Source organism: Pipra filicauda, unplaced genomic scaffold (assembly GCF_003945595.2).
Source record: "Pipra filicauda isolate LSUMZ 115617 unplaced genomic scaffold, ASM394559v2 scaffold3_size10097308_pilon, whole genome shotgun sequence".
Lineage (NCBI taxonomy): Eukaryota > Metazoa > Chordata > Aves > Passeriformes > Pipridae > Pipra > Pipra filicauda.
In genome coordinates, this window is record NW_024104532.1 from 4096156 (window position 1) to 4123797 (window position 27642).

The 27642-nt window shown below is 42.0% G+C and overlaps 1 protein-coding gene across 5 annotated transcripts in view; it reads right to left on the reverse strand.

Moving 5' to 3' along the window:
• Nucleotides 1-27642, reverse strand: part of UBTD2 (ubiquitin domain containing 2) — a 51714-nt gene that overhangs the window by 11294 nt on the left and 12778 nt on the right. Inside the window, exons 1-2 of one of the 5 annotated variants that reach the window (XM_027718670.2) lie at nt 22902-22955; nt 13001-13237 (exon numbers count right to left, since the gene is read on the reverse strand). In XM_027718670.2, coding sequence (XP_027574471.1) covers nt 13001-13175 — 175 coding nt within the window. In that variant the 5' untranslated portion in view covers nt 13176-13237; nt 22902-22955. Of the gene's footprint in view, nt 1-13000; nt 13238-13625; nt 13699-15317; nt 15390-22820; nt 22956-27642 lie in introns of those variants that run through there. The other 4 variants (XM_027718669.2, XM_027718671.1, XM_027718672.2 and 1 more) reach the window with 4 other exon arrangements.

The window sequence follows — 27642 nt, forward strand, 5'->3', positions numbered from 1 at the left end:
TGTATATAACACATTTGCCCAAGGAACAGCTGGTTCATTTGTTTTTCATACTGAAAAACTCCATTCCAAACCCAAGCTGAGCCTGGATTGCTGAATAAATTGGCAATAGTAGAGCTTTCACCTGTAGACTATTGATTTGAACCCAATATAGATCAGTATTCCCTGAAATCCATGATGAAAGTAAGGGGGTTTCCTTCTGGGTCTTACAGTACAGCTGTTCCTAGAGAGCAATGGCTGAGCCAGAAAAGCTGAACTATCTCTTCATCTTTATTAGTCGCTGATTCCTGGTCACAGCTGAGAAACACAAGATCTTATAAGAAAAAAAATAAAACATGTACTGACGTCAACAGCACGCGAGAGCGGTGAAGGGTGACTTTGAGCAGAACATGAACAGGGTTGAGACAAACAAGTGCAAACATGCTGTGGTTTGCTCCAGCTCACCTACAGCCATCACAAAGTGGGAGGAGTTAAGAGAAAAAAGCTTTTTCTGACTTAATAACGACCCGAACAGCTCAATGCTGCAGTTACTAACTGTGGCTCTCCTGTTCTCCAGAGGGCACCGCGTGGGAATACTCGTGCAAGCCTGTGCCTTGCACCACATACAGAGGACAATAAAGCAGCTGTAATAATTAATCGTGTGGATGAAGCACTTGATAATTAACCACACATATAAGCCCCCTCCCATGTTTCTTCCATGCTAAATTTCCATGGGTTATGCAAATTTAAACTACCATAAAGCTACCAGACAAAGGTACAAGCCTGTCTCCTAAGCCCCAGTACAACTGCTTACACAACACGGCCCTGCTCTCATCTTCACCCTCCCTTTATAATAAAGAACTTATTCCAGCTTCCTAAAGAATGAGGTTTGGAGATAATGAGTATTAAGCATTTAATAATTCTCATTTCAAACGCACTGAAAAACAGCTCTTCCATTATGGGAACATTATCGGTCTGGCTCAATTCCACAATGGAGAACAACTCCCAGAGCCAGCAGGAGATCCCAGTGCTTCAGGGGCTGCTCGGTGAGCAGGGACCAGCTCACTCCTGCTTGTGGCAACTGGCACAAGATAGATGGGAATTGTGCTTGGTGCATTACAACGGAAAGCGGAAGAAAATAAAGAGACTCTGCTACTGCCTTTGTAATCCTCTCATCCTGTTCTCTGCCAGGAGAACTACCTCATAGCTGGTTCCATCAGCTATTGCACTGCTCGTGCTCACCTCCATGCTTGGATGTTCTTTAGAAAACTCACCTGGGATCTAAGATCCCTGATAAAATAATGCACATTCAGCTGCCTGAAAAGAATCTGCAAGGGAATAACCTGAAACGCACTCACAGCAGAGGGTTGTACTACACAGACTTCTGAGGTCCCTTCCTACCTCAACCACCTTACCCAGATGCTTTTGCTGTAATCACAGAATCACAGAATAGCTGGGGTTGGAAAGGACCTCTGGAGATCATCCAGTCCAACCCCCCTGCTCTAGGGTCACCTAGAGCAGGTTACACAGGAACACATCCAAGTGGGTTTGGAATGTCATCCAGTCATGGCATCCCTTACAGTAAGTTTCCCCATCCCTTTCCTCACAGGCTTTTGTCACAATACTAAATCTAGAACAGATGGATCCATTGGTGAGTCCTTCCTTATCCAAATGAGGTTTGATAAAGTCAGTTATGTATTAATGCCTGGTAGTTGTCATGTTAGCAATACCATATGTACTGCCACTTCTATATCCCTCTAAAACTTGGATCTAATATTGCATGAAGGTAACAGCTTCCAAGAAATATTACATCAAGGTTCAAGGATGACAACTCATTTTACTAATGAAGTATTCATCTACTACACAGCCTTTGCATGTCATTAAAATAGATGCCTGTCTAGACAGGCTTCTTAGATAAAAATTTTTTAAAAAATCTGGTTGGTGAAAGAGTTTCTGTGTATGCCCTTCTCATTTATATGCTGTTCTCCATCATCTATCTTCTTAAAGAGGGTGGGGGGATTTGAAGGAAAAAGAAAAAGCAGAGTATCATAATCATCTGAGCCTGCATCGTATCACAGTGATTAAAGTCACCAGGTTACCTGTTCAGTGTGAGGCTGCACAGAAGCTGAACTCAGATTTAAAGAAGTTGTTAATGCCTTTGTTACCATTGAATTTTTAAGTAGTCTGTTGTTCCCATAAACCCAGAGTGAACATCTAGCACTCAGCATCCCAAACATATGACTAACATGGTTAAAATAAAAAACCAAATGGGAAGTTAACAAAAGTGGTTTATACAACTGAGAGATATTCCTTTTTCTTGCCAACCACAGACTTGTGCAGTTTTTTCTCTCTTTGCAGGTCTACAAAGTGCCATGTCCAGTTGTTCCTTGAACACCTCCAGGGATAGTGACTCCACCACCTCACCAGGCAGCCCCTTCCAATGCCTGACAACTCCTGTGAAAAATTCCTCCTGATGTCCAATCTGAACCTCCTCTGACACACCTTGAGGCTGTTTCCTCTTGTCTTGTCGCTGGTTGCCTGCAAAAAGACCCCTGACCTGGCTACAACCTCTTTTCAGGTAGTTGTGTAGAGAAAAGGCACAGTCTGACCATGCTAAGACCATCCAATGCAGGGATGTTCAATTAGGAACTCGTGACCACAGCAACTTGAGCTGCTCCACCTCCCTTGCACGACCGTGGGCAGTGTGCTCAACCTTCAAACAATCCCCTGCTCAGCACAGTGCCCACTCTGGGCAGCAAAATGGTATTTGAGACAGTTTAATCTGAGCTCAAAGTGGCTATGAATGGAAATTTGGTGTGAGATAACACTTATTATAGCTCCAGCTAGCAGAGCAGCAGAGACAACCCTTAGATTGAGCATGAAAGCAAATGTTGGCTTTTATGGAGAGTAGAGAGGCCTCACACCAGTTTGAAATGAGAACAAGATGTGGAAAACTACTGTCTAAGACTAAACAATTTTCCCCATAACCTACCTATGTGCAACAAGGGATAGAAAAGCACAGAATGACCTAGACAAAGGTTTGCCCTGTACTGTTTTGTTCTTTCTGCTCCCAAACTTGCCTGTATCCCTGTGCTGCCATTCAAAGACCTGCTAATGAGCGTGGAAGTCATTCATTTGCATGCTCAGTCTCCAAGGATAACCAACAAAAATGTTAAAGGCTCCAGGGAGGTCAAGCAAACTGACACAATCCCACATTAGTACCCACATTCTAAAATAAAACTACAACACAAGGCTGTTTAAAGCTGTGGGGGTGGAGAGGATTAAAGGAGGCTACAGGGAAGATTTGAAGCAACAGAAGGCTGCAGCACTGCTTTATGCCATTCAGTGTGCTGCTCACCTACAAGGTGCTGTTCCTTCAGTGTGACCTTATTTATAATAAAAAAGAGAAGAAAAGTATTGATTAAGCATAAAGGTAGAAGACTGCATGTTAGTTAGTGATCATGCCCTGAATGTGCACAGAGCAGAGGCTTTGGGGATCTGCACAGATGGTGAGAGCCTGAAAAGGTTAAAAATTCAAGGCCTTGCCACAGCTATGACCTTCTATAAAAATCTTACTTGATCACCCGGGAACCATTAAAGGCACCGCCGAGATTTCATTATTTCTGTATAATGACTGGTAGTCAAAACACGTATGGAAACACACAGTTCATTTTGTTGCAAGTTTTCTTTGCAGTAACACTACAAACCAAACACTGCTTACTCTGGACTGAGCTCAGACATGTATCAGCAAAAAAGCAAAGCCCACTGGGCTTCTCAGCGATGTCTGTCAGCAAAAAGCAACTACCAGCTCCAGGTCCAAACTAACTCAGGAAAAAACAAAACTTCTTAGAAATCAGTATTTTTCCAGAGGTCAATCTGCCTGTAACATGCTTTCTGAAGCCCAGTAATGACCTGAAGTTACCATTTCAAGGTATTTATAGAAGGAGGCTGTGAGAGATTTAAAAGTACTAAAATACCTCCAGTGAGTACTGCCCATGCTGCCTGTGACACACCCCAGGCAGGATTTCCCTTTACCTGCCTCTAAAAGTTTGCCAGGCTAAAGGGAGAAGCCTTCTGTGACTCAGACCCTTCTGACCATAATAACCATTTTGCCTTGGTCTTGGAGAAAAGTTTCCATCTTCCTATTATTAAAATACCTGAAGCCGAAACAGTAAAAGATGACAAGTGTCACAGCCACTATAAACTGGAGATCATGGAGGAGGAGGAGCAGGATGAGCAAGGAACAAGCGAGACACCCAAGTTCTGGCTAAGCCCCTCATTTACCAAACTGAGACACTCTGGAGGACACCAATTCCTTCAGGAATACCAAGTTTAGCACAAAACATGGTCAATTACAGAAGCAAGGAAACCCCCCCCTGCAGATCACCTTTTCACACAGAAGGCAGCACCGAGGGGGCTCTCACGGGCTTACACTGGAATTTTCAGTGAGGAATAAATTTTGAACATTTCATCTTTCTTTTTCTCATTTTACTAGCAGACAGCAAGGCAGATAAGGCAGATACCCAGTTCCTCTGCTGTAAGCAACCAATGATGGAGTAAATGTCCACTCCTGGGAAAATATCTAATAAACTAGACATCTTGTGCTGACCACTATCAGATACCAGAGGACTATTATTCACTTAAACCAGACATACTCCTGTCTAGAACATCTGCAACACACAAATCAACAAGCAGCTTCTTATATGAAGAATTTGAGATGTTCTTTTTTCACAAGTCCAGGTTTATTTTAAGCATTATGTACAGGAAGTTTTGGTTTGTTGCTTTGGTTTTGTTGTGCTTTTTTTTTTTTTCTTTGGTTTTGTTGTGTTTTTTTTTTTTTTTTTCTCTTAAGGGAGTTACCTGCAATTTCCCGGTCACACATTAATGGTTAAAAAAAAAAGCAGTTCTGAAAACAGTGTTGCACAGTTGTCCTCCCCACATCAGAAAAGGCAAACTGAAACCAAAGACAGGAAATAGATGGGCAAGTGCTACAGGGTAAGAGACTTGAGAAAAGCCCAAGCAATTATGTTGACAAAGCTTCTCAAAATATCTTTCAAAAACCAAGAGCAGAAGTTAAAGATATTTAAGGAAAACAACTGTAGGATATAGCCATAAGTGGTTTTTTTTTTGAAGGGTTGATAGTTCCTAACCTGCACTTAGATATATAAATATTTCATCCAGCCACAATTGCTTTACATCCTGATGCTTTGATTCGACACTCCATTTGAAGAAAACATGGAAATTCAGCATCCCTCAGATAGGATGTCGTGCATCTATTTTAAAAATATTAATCACAGCAGAAATGACGGAAAGCATCATCTTAATTGTAGCTCGGGACTGAAGAGGTTGAGAAAATAGACTGGTTTCAAGGTTAGAAGGAATCCAGTGAAGCCCAGCAGGGTAACACGTCCTTCACTAGAACCAACACGACATTTCCCAACAGCGTTTCCTAAGAGCAATAAGTCATTTCTCCAGGTGTGGCGGCTCAATGACGGACACAGAAAATGCTGAGAATCACCAAGGCAGGAGACAGCAGCAGAGGAGGAGCTGCCACCCTGCTGAGTGCCTCCAAGCAGCCACCGGGAAGCGGGATGGAGCAGGTTTAATTCGCCGTCCAAGCAGGGAGCACGCAGCCTGGAGGCCACTGGTTGAAGATCCCTTATTTAGATGAAATCTTCTAATGAAAAAGCAATTACTGTGCCTGAGCAGAAGTGAAACAGCCAGAGCATTTCAGAGATTTCTCAGCAGCAGGAGGTACTTTCTGAGGACAGAGAGGGCAGCAGGAGTGTGCGCAAAGCTGCTCCATGAAATGGATTTTGAAGATGAGTTGGTCTCCCCCACTGCTTGGCAGGAGCCCAGAGCAGAAGCCATCCAGCAGTTGGATGGCAGCATTGCTTTTCACCCTTGTCACAGCCTCGTGCTGTGTCTGTGCTTCAGAGTAACAAGATGATGAGACTGAAAACACCAGAGTGGCCAAAACTTGAAGCACGCACCACCAAAACTGGGACTGCAGCTCTCACCTGGGCAGGCAACCCTTTTCCAGAGTATCCACTGGTGCTGTGCACTCATGGTGGCAGGAAAATCTTAAAACAGGCTGGGTGCAGTCTTCTGAAAGCTTGACTCAATGTATTCACACTAATCACTTCAGTAAAGCTAAACCTACGGAGGGAACTTGACGTCAACAACTCTTAAAAATAGACGCTGATGTGTAGAAGAAAAAACAAAATACAAGCCCTCTCCTAATGCACACACATCTTCAGTGCCAGCAGCAGCTAGTCTGCTTCCCTGCAACACACCAGCAATTTTGGGTTTTAATCCCTTACTTTTGTTATTTTTTTTAACTGAAGTAAAAACAAAACAGAAAAATCTTCCCTCAAACTCATAACTGCTTTCTCCTGAGCAGTTCAGTTAAAAAAAAATCCCCAACCCAACTCAAAAAGCAACAAACTAGTAGGCTTAACTGTAAATTTTATGATATTCACTAGAGAAAGATTTTAGTTCCCTTAACTTTTAGAGCCTGCATTCTCATCTCAGTACTACTGCTGATCATATTGACAGACACGCTTTGATAGTCAGACCTCCCAAAGCTTTCATAACTCTGCTGAAATCTAAAATTAGACAGCCACAGTCACCAAAATACCAATCACTGCCCTTTTAAAGAGACATTTAGAGAAACCTGACCGAGTATTCTATATCCTCACAGAAAAACACATTGTCCAACGTTGCACATGTGTGTAGATAATGTAATCCATAAAAAATACAATTTTCAATGACAATTAAAAAGTCTTTTCAGATAAATAAGCTACTGAGAAAGCAATTCCTACAGCCTTAAACCCCAGCAAAGGCTGAGCATTGAATTCAGCAGTTTGCAGGCACAAGAGAGAGAAAAACCACAAAGACCTTGTGGTTTAAGGGGCAGCAGTTTACAGGGGATTCAATTTAAATGCTAAAGATGCCACAGCAAAATTCACTGTACAGATTCTCTCAATCCCATGTTCATTAATACAACAAGTCCAATATTGCCATCACACAAAAAGCACTGCAAAAATTACAGAGTTGCAGTTCTGAAGCTAATTATTTTACAGGAGACATACATGAAATCTACTGTATCATTTTGTTGTAGATATTTCTGAATTACTGTACAATTCTAAATACTAATGGCTGGCTTGCTGGGCTGTGAGTGCACACTGCCAGCTCTTGCTGAGTTTTTCATCAGCATAAAATAATATGAATGGAGTCAATAAATGGAGTTTTCATCAACATAAAATAAAAATGAAGTTTTCAACATAGCAGAGGGTAACTTTATTTATTGACTACTACTGAAAAGTGCTCAAAACACCCAGAATCCAAACCAGATCAGTCAAGAGCAGGTGAATCCTACACTGAGATGCAGCTGAGCCCTAAGGGATGGCAGGTCCATGATGTAACATGGCCTTTTAAACAACAACGGGCTCAGAAAGCCCAGCACACACAAAGGGGAGTGGTGCAGGGAGAGATGCAGGACTGCAGGCACAGCCATTAAAAGCTGCTCTTTAGTGCAGGGAAACATTAGGCCCAAAGGCAGCAAATATCACAGAATGATGCATAGTTACAGCTCAAGAAGAATTTCTTCATGGAAAGGGTGGTGAGGCATTGGAAAGGGTTGCCCAGGGAGGTGGTGGAGTCACCATGCTTGGAGGTGTTCAAGGAATGACTGGATGTGGCACTCATGCTCTGGTCCAATCGACAAGGTGGTGGTCGGGCACAGGTTGGACTTGATGATCTCAGAGGTCTTTTCCAACCGAAACGATTCTGGGATTCTGTTTGATTCAACAGGGAGAAAAGAGTTTTGCTGCAATTAGGAATTTGTGTCTGGACTGGGGAGGCAAAGCATGCCATGTTTTCCCCACACTGCTGCTGTTGCTTTGAGGGTTTTTTTTGTCTGCGAGGTTTTTTTATGCTTATCTATTTAATATTGCACCCAAAGTGGAAGAAAATGCTCTAGTCACAGCAAGAGCATTTCAGTAATTTCCCTTACTTTTCCCCAGCATTTAAGTTAAATACTCACATCCCCACTTTTCATGATCTCAAGTGTTGCACACAGTAAATGTGACAGTTGTGCCTGTACACAAAGAACCAGCCCTGCAAGGCTGCTCACTGTAAAAGCCTGCTGGGAGCCACAGGAGCTATGTTCCTTTTATCATTCAAACAGCATTAAAGGAGCTAAAACTAATATCCTGGTAACTCTGCTGCAGCAGATTAAATGTCCATCCTGAACTTTAAAAACTGCATCCCAGACAGACTGCAATTAATATTAACTACACTCAGGACAAGTCCAGTTCAACACTAACATTTGGTGCAGATCATAATAAAATACTACACACTCCAACATTTCCTGTTTGATAGCTGAGAAGTATGTAGAACTGTTCTTCATTAAATTTAAATGGACTCATTAATAAAATATGGAAAATGTGCTACTTTAAGACATCAGGAAAAAAAAAGTATAAATTGGCGATAACGTTATTTCTATTTTTAAATCCATCCCACAGAGTCACCCAAGATAGATGAGAAGTGCTAAGCCCATCCCACAAGCTTATTTATTTATTTAATACTTCTTACATGCTATTTTTAACCTCTGAAGACAGCAAAAGGCACCCATTAGAAAAATTACACTGGTTAGAGCCTTCCTTTCACAGATTAGACAAGTGAGATATCTGACTGAACACAGTCTCAGAAGAGATGTGGTTTCCCCCTCCCTTTCCTATAGGATGCTGGAATAAAAAAGCAATTTTATTTTTGCAGCATCAGCTAAGCCCAAATCTCTATCTGCAAAATCTGTATCTGTCAGTCCTTACTCACTCCTCAGCCCCCTCCTCTCACTCCTCCACTTCCCTCAAGGTTTAATTTTGTAAGTAATACATGGTTTGAACGCACACACACAACAATGTTACCCTGCAGGGACAGTAAAATGTAGATGTAGGGTTTAGTTTGGGTTTTTTAAGCCTCTGTTGTACACACAGAAAATAAATGAGAAGAAACGCCACAGTCTCATGGTATTGCATCATTTTTCATCCCTTGGGAGAAGAACAAATTAGTTAAAAATCTCTCTTTTTTTTTTCAATAGAGTTAAAGGAATTTACTTTAGTTGATGCTGGTTTTCCTTAGGAATCAAGATCCTTGGGAGAGTTTAGAAATCAAAGGAAAGATGTCCTTTGATTCCAGTCTCCAATACAAGCTTTTACACACACAAATGCCAGAGTTACATTATCAGATTATTTATTTAGGGATAAAAAAAATCTTGACTTGATTTCTACACATCATCTTCCTAAAATGGTTGCTTTCTTTGAGGAAATACAGTGTTTTCCTGCACAACTGAAGCATCACATTTTCCCTTTGCCCTGTATTTGAAGGAACAATGCTAAACTCCAAGGAGACACTCCGGCATTCCTGAGCAGTTTCTACCATGGTTTCTAGTGGACCAGAAGACAAAATTGCACATTGCCATTTAGGTGTTATTTCAGGAGGCATTTTGATTTTCAAAGAATCATTTAGGCTGGAAAAAAACCTCCAAGATCATCAGGTCCAACCTGTGACCAATTCCCACCTCGTCAACCAGCCCAGAGCACTGAGTGCCATGTCCAGTCATTCCTCGAACACGTCCAGGGATGGGGACTCCACCACCTCTCTGGGCAGCCCCTTCCAATGCCTTACAACCCTTTCCATGAAGAAATTCTTCCTGATTTCCAACCTGAACCTCCTTTGGCACAGCTTGAGGCTGTAACTTTCATCTTAACTTTTGTACAGAAGACAGACCCTGACCTGGATGTGTATTTCCTGCCTGGTCAGGTAAAGAGCTACAGAAAACAAAAAGGGTATAAAAGATGAATTTCAAAAGTGACAGTGGTCCCCTGCCATGCTCTGGGTCCCCACACAGCCCAGGGCAGGGTGGAAGGACAGACCACCCTGTGCTGGGCACTGCTCAGCAGTTCCATGGATAAATCCATGGGGGTAGGTCGGGTAGGCACAGACTGGATCCTAATGCAGACACTGAAGCTGAATTTCTTCACAGCTATTTTCCCTTCTTTGCAAACTTTGCACAAAAATGAGCTTTTTGTAAACAAAACCACAGAGGTTGTTGGTGTCACTCAGAACAAGGACAGTTTACTTGTTCTACCTGTCTCGAGAAAAGCTCAGTTTGCTGAGAAAAGACATTACTGAGCCCATAAATGGAAGGCTTTTATTCATAATCTATTCAGATGTGGCACTAACAATGCTTGATGGCTAAGAAATACTTGAATTTCTAAAAGAAGTAGCTTTCTCTGTAGTGGAAAGGTCACATTGCATGGAGGACTATGCAAAGAGCTGATGCACAAGACAAGTGTCACAAACAGACAATTGAATAAACAGCACTTAATGCAATTTCGTGGGTACAAAAATCACTAGTAAACTCAAGATCCTGGATAAAAATTCGAATATTCTCTGTGTTTGGAATTCAGCCTCAAGCCAGGCCTGGATTGGGCAACAGAGTCTCTGACACAACTTTGATTCCTGACTTATTCCTGAAATGCTCTGAATATTCTGTACATGGGCCTTAGAAAGCAGATTACAGCCTGCCAGCAGTAGGCAGGACCCCAAGCAAACTGCTGAAAAGCCAAATTTAAGAGTTCATATACTTCCTCCCCATTAAGTATTACATACAATAACATTAAAAGGGTAATTTCCAGGGAAGAGCATCCATCATACATTCTCAAGCTGCTCAAAGAGAAGAAATGCCCATCCTTGGAAGTGTCCAAGGCCAGGCTGGATGGAGCTTTGAGCAACCTGGTCCAGTGCAAGGTGTCCCTGTCCATGACAGGGGTGTAGGACTAGATGAACTTCAAGGTCCCTTCCAATTCAAACCAAACAAAACAATGCAGCGACTCCCTTAGGTCTGCAAATATGCAATGTCTGAGATATTAATTATTTCCATTTATCTGAACAGTGACTTATTATCAGTAACTTCAGTTATCCCTTTTTTCAGCCCCCTCTCATCTATACAATTCCCTCCAGCTCACAAGCTGCCTGAACACCCAGTTGCTCCTGGGACATTTCCAGCAATGTAGGTGTTTCAAAAGGACAAAAATCCAGCAGTGTTATCAAATTAGGAGGAGAATATTCTGATGTTTTCTAGACACAGAATAAATATAATATGCTATTAAAATACATTATTTATACAGAAAATGTAGAAGCCTCATAGGCAATTTAGGATTTCCAGATTCTGATCCGTTTTATGAACTTGTGCAAGGAAAGAAACCCTTATGGAAAACACAGGAACAAAGTTGTCTTCTAGTACCAGTTCCACACGAGACAACTTGACTCCTTTTACCCTCTTTTGAAAACCACATTGGCCTATTGCAGAGAAATTATTTTTCTCTCTTCAATAGCTTGAGCCTGGGATATGTACAGACCTCTGTCAGGCCTGTCAGGGAGGAGACCTGAGATCTCCTCGGCATTGGCAAGTTCTGGAAATAATTGACAAATTCCTTTTTAAAACCGACTGCTACAGAAACCATTTCCATATGTGTAACTCCCCCTGACAAAAACTCCTTCAGTATCAGTTAAACACAAACCTCCTTGAAAACAAGCAACGATCTGCAGGACCACAGTAGACCGCCCAGGAATTACGGAAAATCCAGGTTATGTTGCAGCACTGGAAGTTTCCACCTCTCAGTGATGTTTCAGAGATCCTGACTGTTCAACAGGACTGGGAAGAACAACACATTGCTACCAGTTATGTGTCACAACTACCAGTAATGTTTCACACTTTAATATGGGAAAAGACAGAGGGATCCCCAAAAACACCCCTTCCAACCTAAATACATCATCAACTGTGACTTTTAAGGAAACTGAGGTCCTAAACACCATCAATAAAAGAAAAAGAAAATAAAAAGGCACTGAGTAGTCAGTCTCATAAAGACTAGTTACCTCAGAAAGCAAATCCCTGGATCTTCCAAATAATCCCTTTTACCAGGAGACCCCAGTCAGCACATAAATAATGTCTTTTATAAATGTCAGGAACAAGTTCATTATTTGGTGCAAGGCTCTTCATATCCCTTCTGGGACATGAAGCAGAACCTAACCAGGACTTATGCTGCTCCTATTTAGTGTGTTCTGTTATGGGGTGGTGGATGACTAATTTTTTTGTGTGGATAGCTTCTGGTGGGGTTTTATGTTTTGGGGTTTTTTGTTTCATTTTTTTGTTTTTTTTTGGTTGGTTGGTTGGTGGTTTTTTTGGGGGGGTTCCTTCTGTGGGGACTGGGGGTGTGTGTGGATTTTTTGTTTGTTTTTAATTTCATCCTGATTGTTTTACGTTACCAAAGCTAAAAATCCATTCAACTATTATTATTTTTTAAATAGAGAACTTGAACTGTATTTCTGTTAGGAATAAAGGGAATTATGATTCATTTCAGATAGGTGGAGTGAGGCAGAATATAGCTTGAAAAAACCCTGACCAGAATTCCAAACAATAAAGCAAAGGGGGAAAGCACCCAAAACAAGTGCTTACAGTTTATCTCACACAAGATCTAACAGCAGATTGCCAAGTTTTTGGGAAAACTTTTCATACTCTTCAGAACAGAAACTTTAAAAAACCCCAATAGTTCAAATGCCAAAGAAACCCATAAAATCAGGACTGGAAAAAAAAAATCTATTTCCTTACGAAGGGAAGCTGAAAAAAAAGGTAAGAAAATTGTGCCTTCGAGCATCCAGGTGTTTCAAAAGATTAGAGAAAGTCCCAAGTGCTGCCTGTAAAGATCAGACACAAACTGCATTATTGCATGCACCAGATCATACACTCGAAGTAAATACAGAAAGGTAGATTTTCTTGGTCCTTTTACACACTAATATGATTTTGCCTTGAAACTCCAAATAGGAAGACATACATACTAAAATATTGGTATTTTAAGCTACTGCGTCCACGTCTCAACCGACTGTCAGGTTAAAAACATATTTGTCTTAACCTACTGTTACCGTTCTCAGAGGCCACATCCATGTCAGCCAGACCTACCATGTGGTAGTGTTATGTTTGCACCATCAATGATTGCTTGTGCCAGTTCGTGATCATTGCTCTCGAAAGCGTGCGCAGCAGCCTTGAGGGCATCCCAAATCTCCTTGCGGCCTTCGAAAGCTGGTGCTGTGTCCCAAAACTCATCCCTCTTACTGCGCAACTGTCCGTCTGTCATGGGGTAATCGCTTTTCCATTTCGGCTTCTCTTTCTTCAAGGGCTGATTACGACCGAGAGCAACTGTGGGGGAGAAAGAGGAAGGGAAATTAATAAAAATAACAGCACAAAATTACTGAAGTGCCCTTTGGTTGTTCTGTTTAGGTTCTACAGAGCTAAAGTTTACTTCCTGGCAATCCGAACTCTTTTTGTCCGCCTCCGCCGAGGCATCACCTCCCTTTCCCTAAACTCAAAGTTGGTTTGACCTCTTGGAAAAATGGAGGAGCTACATCCTGCTTGCTGATTTCATCTGGAAATCCAGGAATCCATCAAGCTTTAAAAAGTGGTTACCTCATTCACAATAAACACAAAAGCATTTGTTATTTCATTTTACCTACAGCTATTTTTATGTAATAGCCAGTTAAGAAAATCACATAGGTATAAAGTTGGTAGATTAAGACCCTCTGCTCACTTTAAATTCCAGCACTGCCAAGTCTGTTCCAAACCATTCTCTTTCATTTGTGGGAGTGAGTAAACGATTATTTCAACTTCTGTTGAAAAGAAAAGGAAAAAGAAAAGAGCAGACTTCAGTGCACACTGGGAATAATTTCTCCCTGCAAGAGTTAAAACTCCATTTCCTTTTCCATCCCCTTCCTCCATTTCCAAGCCCCCTTTTGAGGACAGTATGGGGAGGAGAGCAGTGACAAACCACAAACACAGTTCTCACCACGGCTCAATACCACAAAGCCTTGAATACACAGTTTAAACATCTCCAGAGGAAATGAATTGTCCTTCAGCAGTTAAAACTAAATTTGGGGGTGTTTGCAGCTGAAAACAAGCAGCCCCCTCCATGGCACAGGGCACAGAAACTGGGTGATGGTTACTAAATGCTCCTGAAACACAGGAAAACTGCACAGGGCTGAAGTCAATTAAGCATCCCTGCAAGAGGATACTGGAGAATCAACTTGATGCTCTCCATGAAGAGCCACTGCTGTCCCAAGAGAGCAGAGGAACCCCAGCTGCCATCAGGCCAGGGAAGGATGAAGAGATTCTGCCTGTCATCCCACATCCACGTTACCAAGGCCAAATTATCTCTTACAGGAACAAGGCACCACAGCTGCCATGATATCAAAGCCTGCAGAGCAAAGCTGCTGCTGATCAGGTGCTCCTGGATAGTCTGCATGGCTGGGAGAGCACCAGGACAAACAAGGGTTTAAATTTAGTATTCTGTATACCATGCACATCCTTAGAGATAATAAGAAATATTTCCTGTCTCCAGACCTTCTTATTTTTCTGGGAGAAAGCTGACAACAGCTGACAAAAATCCTCATATCTGTCCTCAATCTTACTCTATCTGGTTTTCAATGGAAGAACAGTGTAATGTCCAAATATTTTTCATAGTCCTTAATCGAGACGTAGGCTCTATCTCTACAGTTAACTACAAATCATATTTATGGCCAAAAGTGTGTGGGGGGGTGAGGGACATAAATGTCAATATATCAGAAATACTGAGTTCAGTTAGGCTGTAACATTTTGCAAGCATAGTATTTAATTCAAATATTGCCTCTCCTTCCTTGATTTTTTTTTTTTGGCACAGAGGCACTCAGCTGTTCTCAGAACAGCCCTCAACACCAAGCACTGGGTCTCAGGGTTGACCATCAGTGCCTGGTGTTGTAGCAAGACATTCCAACTTCACACAAGCTTTAAGGAGACTGAAACCTACACATACGAGGTTCAGCCACACACCCTTAAACAATCTGACTCCATATGACCACAGAATTATCTACTTTGTAACTCAAAATGACAGACACGCTTATGAACCTGAGGTGTAAGTCACTGAAAATAGGATTTTAAAAAGAATTCCTGATGGTAAGGTGACATTGCCAACTATGCAAAGGCATGAGCCTTCTCTGGATTAGAAAAAATCATAGTAGAATCATAGAATGGCCTGGGTTGGAAGGGACTTACCTTAAAGATCATCTCATTCCACCCCCTACCATGGGCAGGGACACCTTCCACTAGACCAGGTTGCTCCAAGCCCTGCTCAACCTGGCCTTGAACACTTCCAGGGATGGGGCAGCCACAGTTTCTCTGGGCAACCTGTGCCAGGGCCTCACCACCCTCAAAGGGAATATTTTTTGTCTAATATTCAATCCAAACCTACTCTCTCTCAGTCTGAAGCCATCCCTCCTTGTCCTGTCACTCCAGGCCCTTGTCCAAAGTCTCTCTTCATCTTTCTTGCAGGCTCTCTTCAGGTACTGGAAGACCATAACTGGGTCACCCCAGAGCCTTCTCTTCTCCTGGCTGATCAATAGCAATTCTCTCAGCTTCTCCTCATAGGAGAGGTGCTCCATCCCTCAAAACAACTTGGTGGTCTCCTCTGGAGGAGATATTTGCATGGAAACAAAGTCAGATGACAATTAAAAGTAACAAATGACAATCACATGGCACACATATACTGACTCCAGCTGTTATTCTGTATCCCATGCCGAAACTAACAATAATAAACTTCTGAATCCTTTCAAGTGACCACAAACATTTATTGCTCTTTGTTTCCATGGGATTGCCTCCATGAGATTGCTTCCATCCATTTGCTTTTCAAAGAAGTGCTGACCATTTAACAGATTTCAGAACAGCAAACCCAAGTGTTTACAAAACACCAAGTTTCCTGGCAAAGCCTGGCTGTTCCCAGTCCAAGTCTCAGCTGAGCACACACAAGCTGGGAGATGATGATGGGGCAGCCTAGAACAATGGTGAAGGAGGCAGCCCCGTATGCATTAAACAGTATATTATGAAATTGCAAAAACATATGTGGGAAAACACTTGAACAAGAAATTGTTTCCTTATTAAGGCTTAGCAGTCAGAGCATGAACATTTCAGACAGACAGAACAGGACACTGTTAGAAATTTGGGTCAGTGGGCATCTTTTTTTCCATTCAACTTCAGCTAACATCTGTTTGCACGTACATTCAATGAATGTTAATTTATCCCACAGGGCCCTTTCCTTCTCCCCGAACATTAATTATGGAAGCAGGTTAAAGGCACTTCGCGCAGTCACGGCGGCGTTGCCTGTACCCAGCCCTGCCTGCCTGTTATCCAGCACCATGGAGGAAAATCCAACAGGCTATTTCTTTCCCTGCTTCCCCCTTTGCCCAAGACAGCATCCGCATTTATTGCTCTTCACTAGACAAAAATAGCAGGGGAGAGACTAAAGAGACAGAAATCTTAACAATCTCAAATAACTTCTCCCTCGAGACACGATCCTTCCTACATAGACAGCAGTGATGATAAACCCAGGGATAAATTCTATTTTTTCAAGTTGGAAAGAAAGGCGATGGAAGAAAATGACTCTACAAATGCCTCAAAAGCCAAATTCGCTCTAACAAGCCATCCATCCCAGTACTAAGCCTTTAAACACAACTTGGCTTCATCACAAGCCAGTATTTAAGAAAGTCTTTAGCGTGTTTATAATTTATTAGAAGTGCTTCAAGAATCCCCAAAAAATCTTTATGCCTCTCCTGGAGAAATATTAATCTCTATCCAAATGTGTGGATAGATGGAGCAGAAGGGATATGAGAAACTCAAGACATATAAAAAGCCCTAATGTGTAAAAAGACCCAAATATTTCACTTTCTGCCCCATGCCTTGGTCACTACAGCAGAACATCACTACATGAATTTCTACAAAGTTTTGGACCACATCAAAGGACTTTCCCTCTTTCTGTAATAAGGCTGATAAAGAAACAAACATCAACAGTCTGAAACACTTTCTCAAGTATTTACAGTGTCAGTTTTCTATCCCTCACTTTGGAAGCAAACTAGAGCTCAAAAGAAAACATAGGCTTCATTTAAGACCATACACATCAGAGGCACAACCAGCTTGCAAGATCTGGAAGAGAAAGTAACATCCACATTAATTTTTCATCTTACACCACTTCAACATAAGTAAGAAATTATTAATATGCTGCTTGAAAACAGGAATTGTTTTATAAATGCCAAGAAGGCACATTCCCTCAGAGGCAATACTGAAATTCGTCGTCTCAATGGATGGCAGTGGTTGATATTTTTGGCAAGAGATTTATTTAGAAGGGAATATGAAAACCATTAAGAGTCTACTTTTTAAAAAGATCAGCACATTAGTGACAGTCCAAAATAAGTTAGGTTGTTCTTGCTTCAATAGCTCACAAGTGGTGTAGTGCATTCCAAAGAGGGGCAAGAAGTTCACAGAATCCAACACCTCCAAGATCATCGAGTCTAACCTTTGACTGAACTCCACCTTGTTAACTAGACATTGGGACTGCCCAGGGAGGTGGTGAAATCACCATCCCTGGAGGTGTTTAAGAAACAACTGGGCATGGCACTCAGTGCTTTGGTCTGACCACCATCTCCGTGGGCAGTTCCAATGTCTAGCTAACAAGGTGGGGATCAGTCAAAGATTGGACTCGATCTTGGAGGTCTTTTCCAACCTAAATGATTCTGTGAACCTGTTTAATACCTCAAACTAACCTAAGAACAGCAGCAGACAAGCCACAGGCTGTTTCTGTCCTATCTATAGGATTTAGCAGCATATAATGTTTTTACTACACAGGTAGAGTACCACTCCAGGATCCTCGACATAGCTACTACTGTTTGCCCCACTAAGCTCCTAGCAAACTACAAAGTCTTTTTTTTCAGAAGGAAAGACATATTTCTCCAGTCCTTGTAGACTGTTCTATAACCTGATTTGTGAAGATTTATTTCCCTTCTCTACAGCTTCCCATCAAAGCAATGGAATCAGTAAGGTTATCTATGCTTCTTTTGAGCGAGCTTATGCAAATAAATCTGGATATTTAAATCAGTTTCTTAACAGAATGTCAAAAAATGTCTACGTAGAATTACTTCTTTAACAGCTGGTGTGTTTGTTATGTCGCTCTCACTGTGGATCACAGTACTGTCACCTCCTCCAGAGCGGGCCAGATGAGCAGGAGCAGCTGGTAACACAAGAGTCTCATACTAAAAGCCAATATCCAGCTAAAGCTTTCATAATTCCTAGCTTATATACCCATGAACTATAGCACTCGATAATCAAATTGGATAACATTTCTGCCTCAAAGGGCTTTCTGTCAAATCAAATACCACAAATGCAACAAGCTGAATGAGCCATCAGACAGTTTAGAGCCTCTGGAGAAGGGCAGGTGGACCTTTGCTTCAAGTGCGAACCAGATCTTCCTCCTTCCCTGTTATGGATCAGATAGGTAACCCTGTAAGACACCCCACAAGATGTGTTCCCCTGATAAAGCCCAGAGTTATCTCTAACAACTGAGCTAAAGCCTGAAGCATTTGGGGAAACATCCCCTTTGCTGTCAGTCAGTCTTACGTGAGCTTTTCCCTCCCACCCCATTTCTTGGAGCATCTTTCACCTATTTCTAAAAATAACATTAGGAATAAAATTTGGCATGTTAAATCCATGCAAGTGCTCCACAGTGAATTTCTTCCTTTTCCCTCAAAACAGAAGCATATGCTGCTTGTACCATTAGTCTTTTACTGCTCTTGTAAGTCGGGGGAAACTGTCCCAGTTTGGTCAAAGCATCTGTTGGAAAAGTTTCCGTGCACACACAACCCACCCAGGGCATGGAGAACCTGGCAGTGCAGTCCCCAGAAGGAGACATCTGGACTGGAGGCCCAAAGCTGTTGATCTCCAGGTATCCACCTCTGACTGTGTGTCAGTGCTTCCACACAGATGTGTGGGAAGACAGACACACAATCAGAAACAAGCACTGGACCAGCACAGAGAGACCCTCAACCAGCAGAGCACGAGCTATGAGCAGATAGAGGCAAGTATTCAAGGATCAAAATGTTGAAATTACATCAGTATTAGGAAAATCTGGCAATATATGATAATACTTTCTTTTTTAATTTCATTTTGATTAAGAAAATATCTAAGAGATAAAGACAACTGTTTAAGTGTGGAGACATGACGAAGATTTGGAATGAACTGTGAGGAAACGAGCAGGAGTGCCCAATAGAAGTGCTAGGGAAGGATAAAAAAATCACCACAACAGTCTATCTGAATGTTCAGAAACTGTTCTCAGTGGAAGTGTTGGGGTTTGAGGATGGTCAGGCTTCATGGGAGGAGGACAGAAATGATAAGCCATCAAAGAAAGACCACTGACCAAGGCCTGCAGAGGCTGAGGCCAGTGAGGAGAACATGGCACACATGCCCTATTTGGTTTGTTAAACTGTAAACACTCACAGTTTCAACAGGGAAAGCAAAATCCTCCCAGGGAGACACAGTCAGAGAAACAGTGATGGGTAATGACTTGAAGCCAGTCAAGAGAAGCAAACTAAATGTTTTACAAATTGAACTAATGATCAAAAATATTTTCTTTACACGATTGCTTCCCTGTTGAGGATCAGTTGCTAACAAAGTACTTTTCTAAGACAAATTAAATGCAAATAACAGTTCACTACCCATAAAGTTTCTTTTAGTAATAGTCCCAAGGGCTTCCCTCCCCACAATCAGTGAGTAGTATTCTACTTAAATCAAATGAGTTGCATTTCAGATCTATTTGGTTCCAGTTTCCTCATAAGGTATCTTGTAATTTGGTATCAATATCTAGACACAGTTCATCCTAACATTTTCTTTGCATCATTCTCTAGTGTAATCCTTCCAGCAGCTGAATTACAATAGTGCTTGGAAGAGTCAGTACAAAGGAGAGGTGCAGAAAACCAAGGAAACCAGGGAGGGGGCAAGGGAAAATGTATTGCATCTAAGCAGCAAACAATTTGAATTACATTAAGTAGCATAGACTTGCACAATTTAAATTACATTAAGTAGCACAGGCTTACCCAACAACAGGAAAATGGCAGAATCTTTTCTGTTATTGCTAGTTTTCAGCATTTTTATTTCCTAAGGTGGTTATGTTTTTTCAAGACAATAACAGTAGTTTGAAAGGAAGTGACACTGGACAGTGTTAAAGATTTACAAATGAAATAATTCACTGAACAATTAGGTTTTCCTAATGAGAAAATAAAGGAGCACCCAGATTTTATATATACAAAAGCAATACCTATTACTGCAGTGCTGAGAGCCTTCAGAGCAGTGTAACATTTCTAGAGCCCCTATGTGAGCTTTCCAAATGCTGTGTGTAGATAGACAGACAGATATAAAGACAACGCTTGAAACTAAGACAAGCTTTAATTTCCTTCATGAAAGGAAAAAGGGTAAAATGAACACTACAAGAAAAACTACATCTCCTGATAGAAATTCAAGTTATATCTTTAAGCAGTTGCATAATAAAACACCAGGCTATGGACTCAAAGCCACGTTATAAAGGTTGATCACCATCACTTAAAGTCAAGCTTGTGCTCCCACATGAGCCACCTGCCAGACATGCCATGTGCTGGTGTTAAATGATGTATGTGGTCCCTCCGGGGTCCAAAGGGGGAGGTCATTAATCACTTGTGCCACCCCGGCATTCAAAGCCAACCAGGCAAAGAGCACTGTGTCTCAAAGCAGGAGCAGGGAATGCACCTTCCCTGTTTCTCCAGTCTGTCCTCAACTCTTACCCAACACCTTCCTCCAAAATGATTTAATTGAACAGAAGAAACTGTAGCAAGTAAAATGCAAGTTACTCTGGTAATTCCAGGCAGCTCTGGACAAGTCCTACAGGCACGACACTTCCCTGCCTCTCTGCCTACATGAAGCACTAAATCTTCACCAACTCAATCCAGAGGCTTTCACAGCGTGAGATATAAAACACATGAGATGATGTATGAATAAGGGTGTATGAATGTGCTGGACAAAGAGAAAAATTGTCTCTAATTACCAGCTATGACACCGTATTTTCCATTTCTCCCATCATTTTCAACAGCAACTGCAGAAGAAATCAAGAGAGCTTGGTATTTCCAGGCAGCTCATCACTCATCGCCCCTCACTTTTCAAAGAAGCCAGAAGTGTTGCAGCAAGAAATAAAAGCTTCAGCTTTTGAAATCTTCTCCCCCGATGGTATTCCAGATCCAAACATCCCACACCTCATCCCAACACATGCAGGATCTGTTCAGATGACCAACAGTCTGCTTTGCACTGGGATATGCTGCAACAACACAGGTCGCCTCCCACAGAAATTGAAACCAGGTCAGTGTATTTTGTCTAATGTGAGGTGCATTCACAGCCCAGAGCCAGCTGGCAAGAGGTGAACTTCAGCCTCCAGTCTGTTTGTGAAGGTTTTATGAGGACAATTCCTCTGCAAGAGCAGGACAGCAAAGCACTGGTTACAAACACTTGGGGTAAGCGGTGTTGGATAGAGCAATAATGCAAACAAAGCCCCTGTGAAGTTGCATGCTGTTATTTGCCTCAACACTCCAAAGAGTACTTTTCAAAGAAAAATTTTTGCATTGGTCTCCCACCAAAAGCTCAGCACTATTTCCCAGAGTTGATTCTAAGGCTTTATTATAGAAAGGAAGCCAGAGAGGGACTTTCCATCAGGAACTGTAGTGTCAGGACCAGGTATAATAGGTTCAAACTGAAAGAAGAGACACTGAGGTTGGATATACAGAAAAAATTATTGTGAGGGTGGCAAGGCCCTGGCACAGGTTGCCCAGAGAAGCTGTGGTTGCCCCATCCCTGGAAATGTTCAAGGCCAGGTTGGACGGGGCTTGGAGCAACCTGGTCTAGTGCAAAGTGTCCCTGCCCGTGGCAGGGGGTGGAATGAGATGAGCTTTAAGGTCCCTTCCAACCCAAACCATTCTATGATTAACAGTTTACAAAAGCTCTGTGGTTGCTCCTGAGCCCTGCCTGCCCACTCAGCTTCCTGCTGGAAGCACAGGCAGAGGAGTTCTCGATCATCTCAGTTAAGGTTCTGATACAACACCTCTTCTCTGGACAGAGAAAAATGCCTGAGCATCAGACACCTTTGTGGAGTCACCACATCCTACTGCCTTGGTCAAGGGGTGATCAGAGATGAAGAAAGAACACTGCCAGGCAGGGCAAAGGACAGATGATGCCCATCTGTCTCTATTATATCCCATCATAGGAATCCTAGAGCCACAAATTCTCCTTCCACACAGTAGGAAAAACAGCAGTAGCTGTTTGGCTGCCCAGTGTCAGCTTCAGCCTCACAGGGAAGTTCCAGCAGTACTGTGGCAAAATAGCTTTGAGGGACAGACATTATCAACACAATTACATGTCAGCACTGTTTACACTGGAATTTAAACTGTTCCTGTCTTTGGCAGATGAATGTTTTCAGCTGGATACAGAACAGGATGAAGATTTACCCATTCCCAAATCACAGTGTGCAAGCACCAAGACCTTTAATCTGTTATCATCTACAGTGCACAACTAGACTATCTTTTTTAAAACCTATGACAAGAACCATTAAGGAAGCTGTCAGCAACATGAAAAATACTCTAGTTGAGATAGGCTGCATAAAGTACATGCTTCTTTTGACTTCTGCAAAGCATAGCTTAAGCTAAAACTCAATTGCAGCTGAGGGCTTGGCACCAAGGCAGCATCTCACATGCAAAACAAATGCACTATAGAGCACAGCAGAGCTGTAAGAATGCAGTAGGAAGCTGCACAGACATTACCTAAAAGAAAAAAAAAAACTACCCAGTGATTTCTGTATCTCATGATGAGGAAGAATGTAACTCAGCAACTTCACTTTTAAAGTACTAAAATCCTTTTGTACCTTCCCCTTGATTCAGTTAACAGGGAAACTTTAGACACATCAGATAAAAGCGTAAAAGGTGAGTTCCTCTGACTGGACAACCTTGTGCTGGTGCATTGCCGTGATGTGGGCACCTGCCTGCTGCTCTGTGAGAGCTTACTGGGGGCTGACATCACAGAAACACAGAATGATTTAGGCTGGAAAAGAGCTCCAAGACCATGGAGTCCAACCTTTGACCGATCATCACCTTGTCAACGAGACCAGAGCACTGAGTGCCACGTCCAGTTGTTTCTTCAACACCTTCAGGGAAAAGGAACAGCATCAAAAAACTTAAAATTGCAAGTGCTTCCCCACACACTGACAGCTGAGTTCTGCATGCTTTGAGCAAGGCCCAAATTAGGGTCTGGCTCAGCAGGGTTTAAAACAAAGCTTTGCTTTTATGCTGGCCTAAGCCATGGGAGCAGTGTGGGCAGTGCTGGCCTCTGTCAAGCAGCCACAGCCCGACCACACAAGGCCACCACAAATCCTCCGAGTTGGTGACAGACAGGGACATCTGCTGTACATCTGGGCTGTGTTTAACACACCATGAGTATTTCCAACACTAGCAAAATTTTCATGGGGAAAAAACCCCAATTGAACAAACAATGAAAGGCAGCCCTATCTTCCGCGCTGCCAGAATTACATAAAATATTAGACTGATAATTTTTTTTAATAATGCAGCCCACTCCACCCTGATGAGGTGTGACCATGCTGAAAGCCAGCAGGCACACCCTGAGCAGGTCCATGTTCAATGTGTGTACACATGATGCTGAACCTTCTGAAGACCTTCTGGATGATGCCACCAGGGGATTTACTTTATTACAAGTAAACCCAGATTTCATAAGAATCATAGAATGGTTTGGGTTGGAAAGGGACCTTAAAGATCATCTTGTTCCAACCCCCCTGCCCTGGGCAGAGACACCTTCCACTAGGCCAGGTTGCTCCAAGCCCTGTCCAACCTGGTTTTTTAACACTTCCAGGGATGGGGCAGCTACAGTTTCTCTGGGCAACTTATGCCAGGGCCTCACCACCCTCACAGGGAAGAATTTCTTCCTAATATCCAATCTAGCCCTACTCTCAGTTTGAAGCCATTAGCCCTTCTATCACTACATGCTCTTGTAAAACATCCCTCTCCATCTTAGGTTTTCCCCTAAAGTAAAATTGCTTCGGAGGAGCTGCAGGAGTCAGCACAATTCTCAGATCCCATCTCAGCACAGTGTTAATTTGCATCAGGCTTGGTTGAATTAAACCCTTCCACAAAATTCTGAAACTCAACAAGGCCTGTGTAATACAAGGTGTAATGCATGAGGCAGATGGCCAATTTCAGGCTCCCAGGGACTACTTGGGTGAACATGGCACTGCTGGCCATGTCACTTCTGCCATGCACAGCAGTCACAGATTCCAGAAGGGAACGAATAAAAAAAGCCTCCAAGTTGGTAACTGTTTTTGCAATGACCAATAATTAAATTAGCTTAGTTAAAGGATCTAACACCACGTCTTGAATTTATTCCAGTGTCACAGTTATTGGCAGGGATAAAGTTTCACATTAGCCAATTAACTAAATGCACTATTACTGTATCTCAGTTGCTTAAGCTCATCAGTTAATTAAGAGCTCAGTATAAGCTGAAAATAGGACTCTTACCTGACACACATACCAAACATACACTATATTAACAATTTAATTTTACAGTTCCATATTACATTCCTCAGGTGCCATTTGGAAAACTGAAAGGCAATTGCTTGCTTTAAAGAACAGGTGAAAAACACATAAGGAAACATTTACAGATTTAATCTAAGAAATTGTATTTCTTAGAACGATACTTGCTGTTTTATTAAGTTCTATTTTACAAGGTAGTTTCTCACGATAAAGTTAGCATTTCACACTCATTACAAATCAATCTTTGGATGCTTTCAACTTGGTTCCTATTTAAGAAGTGTTTTATAGAATCAGAGAACAGATTGGGTAGGAAGGGACCTTTAAAGGTCATCTAGTCCAACCCCCCTGCACCTACCACTCATCTTCCCAAGGATTATATGCCCTTGGCATTTCTGAGGAGTGGGTCTGACAGTGCTGGGTCTGAACAAGGCAGATCTGTGAGCACAGAGCTGTGCCAGACACCTACAGACAGATGTGCAACGGTGGGATAACACATCCTTGATGCTCCTCAGATGTCAAGCTGCTTTCTGCAAAGTAATCTCTCAACCAGCCCTTAACAGTAGGTGGTGATGTCTTTAACAGCTGTCAAGTCAGCCTGTCACACACAGCACCAGCACACCAGTGATTCAGTAGCAGAAAATCCAATACCCCGCTTGTTGAAGTTTATCCTTTCAGGTCACACAGCACACATCATGACACCATGGCTTAAGACACCAAGGCTACTTAAGACTGCCCCAGAATATGGACTTCTACCACCAAGCCCATCTTTTTGGAGTATCAGTCCTTCCTGGTTTGTTTACAGTCACAAGATTAAAAAAACTCAAACGTTCAAGGCCTTGCAAGAGTGAGACTTTATTGTCCACGTCAGGTTGATTTTAAAAAAAAATAAAAATCAACACATTATGGTCTAGTTGACGAGGTGGTGATCAGTCAAATGTTGGACTCAATCTTGGAGGTCTTTTCCAATCTAAATGATTCTATGATTAGTAAAAAGCAATTTGTGCTGACATTAACAAATCAGTATGACCACAGAAACTAAATGATCACATCACTGAGCCTCCAAACAGCGAGGCACCAAAAGAACTAGGAAAGTTCCATTTTAATGTTCATCCACTTGACTGTGCCCACTGCAATTGAGCAGGGCAGAAGTCTGACAGATTGGTGGCTTAACGCCCCAGCGAAACCCAAAAACAGTCATTTACTTCTCTTTTATAGTCAATACTTTCTGGATCCGTAATCTAGTTAATAAACTTGAAAATTTATTCATGGAACTACATATGCTTCCAGTCTAAGCAAACTCCAGCCTCGAGTGCAAGAGCACGTCATCTAAAACAAGCGGGGAAAAAAAAAAACCATCAAAGGAAAAAATCTTGATGCAAGATAGATTTTAAAATAAGGAATTTTGAAACTAAACTCCTATCTGTACATCTGGAAAGTTATCCCCCAAGAAACACCAGCACCCAAGACTGGATAAAGTCTGGTAGCTGGAAGATCCACAAGTGGTTGTAGCTGGCTTTTCAAAAACACTTATGACCTACCTCTTAGCCATAGGGAACTCCTACCTTTCAAGTACACATTTTGTTAGGAAATCATATTTATCCCAGAGTTAGAGGCAAGTAATAATACATAAGGACATTAGTGGATTGCTCAGATAATTAGAAAAACATCCTCCATCTTCCTAAGCTGAGATGAAAAATGTGCAAATCTTTGTTGCAACTTTTATGTCTCATACATCCAGAGGAAAGAAAGAAACCTCTCCTGTAAATGGGAGCACTTGAACAAAACAGCCTTAAAACTACATCCTTTCAAGGCCTTTTTATCCCCCTATGGATGTATTCAGGGAAAAAAATAGACCTATTACAGCCTATGGTCAAGGATTATTGATGTAATTGTAGAATGGTTTGGGTTCGAAGGGACCTTGAAGATCATCCAGTTCCAACCCCATGGACAGGGACACCTTGCACTAGACAAGGTTGCACAGAGTTCCATCCAACCTGTCCTTAAACACTTCCAGGGATGGGACATCCACTTCTCTGGTCTGTGTGAGTGAATCCAACTTTAAGAATCTAAAGGTGCACAAATTAGGAGCATAATCTAAGCAACCTCCCCTGAGCAACACCAAACACAGACATCAGTTCCTGCTGTGAACCTCCTTCTTCAGGAGCCTGTGGCTCTCTCTGAGACGGAAGGACCTTGGAGTAGAGACAGGAAACTGCCCTCTTCATTTAAATTGCTCAAATGAAGATAGATTAAAGTAGCCAGAGCCTTTCCACCTTTAGCAAATTAATCTGATCTCTTTCAAAATTCCCTGAGCACATAAGGCTTTAGCTCTATTAATGGCCTGGGTGATGCTTGTTCAGTGTTTCCAGCAGACACAGCAGCACATCCCTTAAGTAACTTCTCTTCCTTTCAAACGAAGGGAGCACTACGGAACATAATTTGATTGAAAACGCATTTAATTCTCGACAACTCAGGGCAAGCTAAAAACTGGCAGCACAATGATTATGTTGGCAACGCTCTCGGCTGTGACGTATCCACTAATAGCTGAAGTAGGTCTTGGCCACGGGCTATGCTTGTCTTTTCTAAAAAGGTGCTCACTGTAATGCTCGAAGGAGCTTATTTCTCCAGTGTCATCTACTCACAAGCAAAAGCAGTACTGTTTGTCAGGACAGATGCACTTTTCCTACTTTCTCCCCAACACTGTAGACAGGAGCAATATAATATCAGATTAGAGGAAGTGTATGATGATTCCGGACTTCAGAGTTTCTGCAAGAAAAGTCTTTGGTTCTGAGTTAAGGCAGAACTCTCCACTATTAGACAGACCCTCTTCTCACCCCTCCTCCCCTTCAAGGGAAAATAAGCTTAGTTTCAAATTTAAGGATGAGAACTTGAACTGGTAATGAGGGAAAATGCATTAGTAAAGAGAGTCTTATTTCAGCCTTTTGAAAACAAGAGCCTGTTGGTCCCATGGTTTTTCAGTGCAGGTATAATTATTTTTCAGTGAAGGGACCCCTCAAAGCATTGAGTAAAAAAAAAAAATCCCACCCTAACCGTTTGATTGCTGGCTATAGAAGTTAGAATAATTCACAAAAATGGCTGGATGCAAATACATTGCAAATTCACTAATTACTATGCTCTAATGAGCAA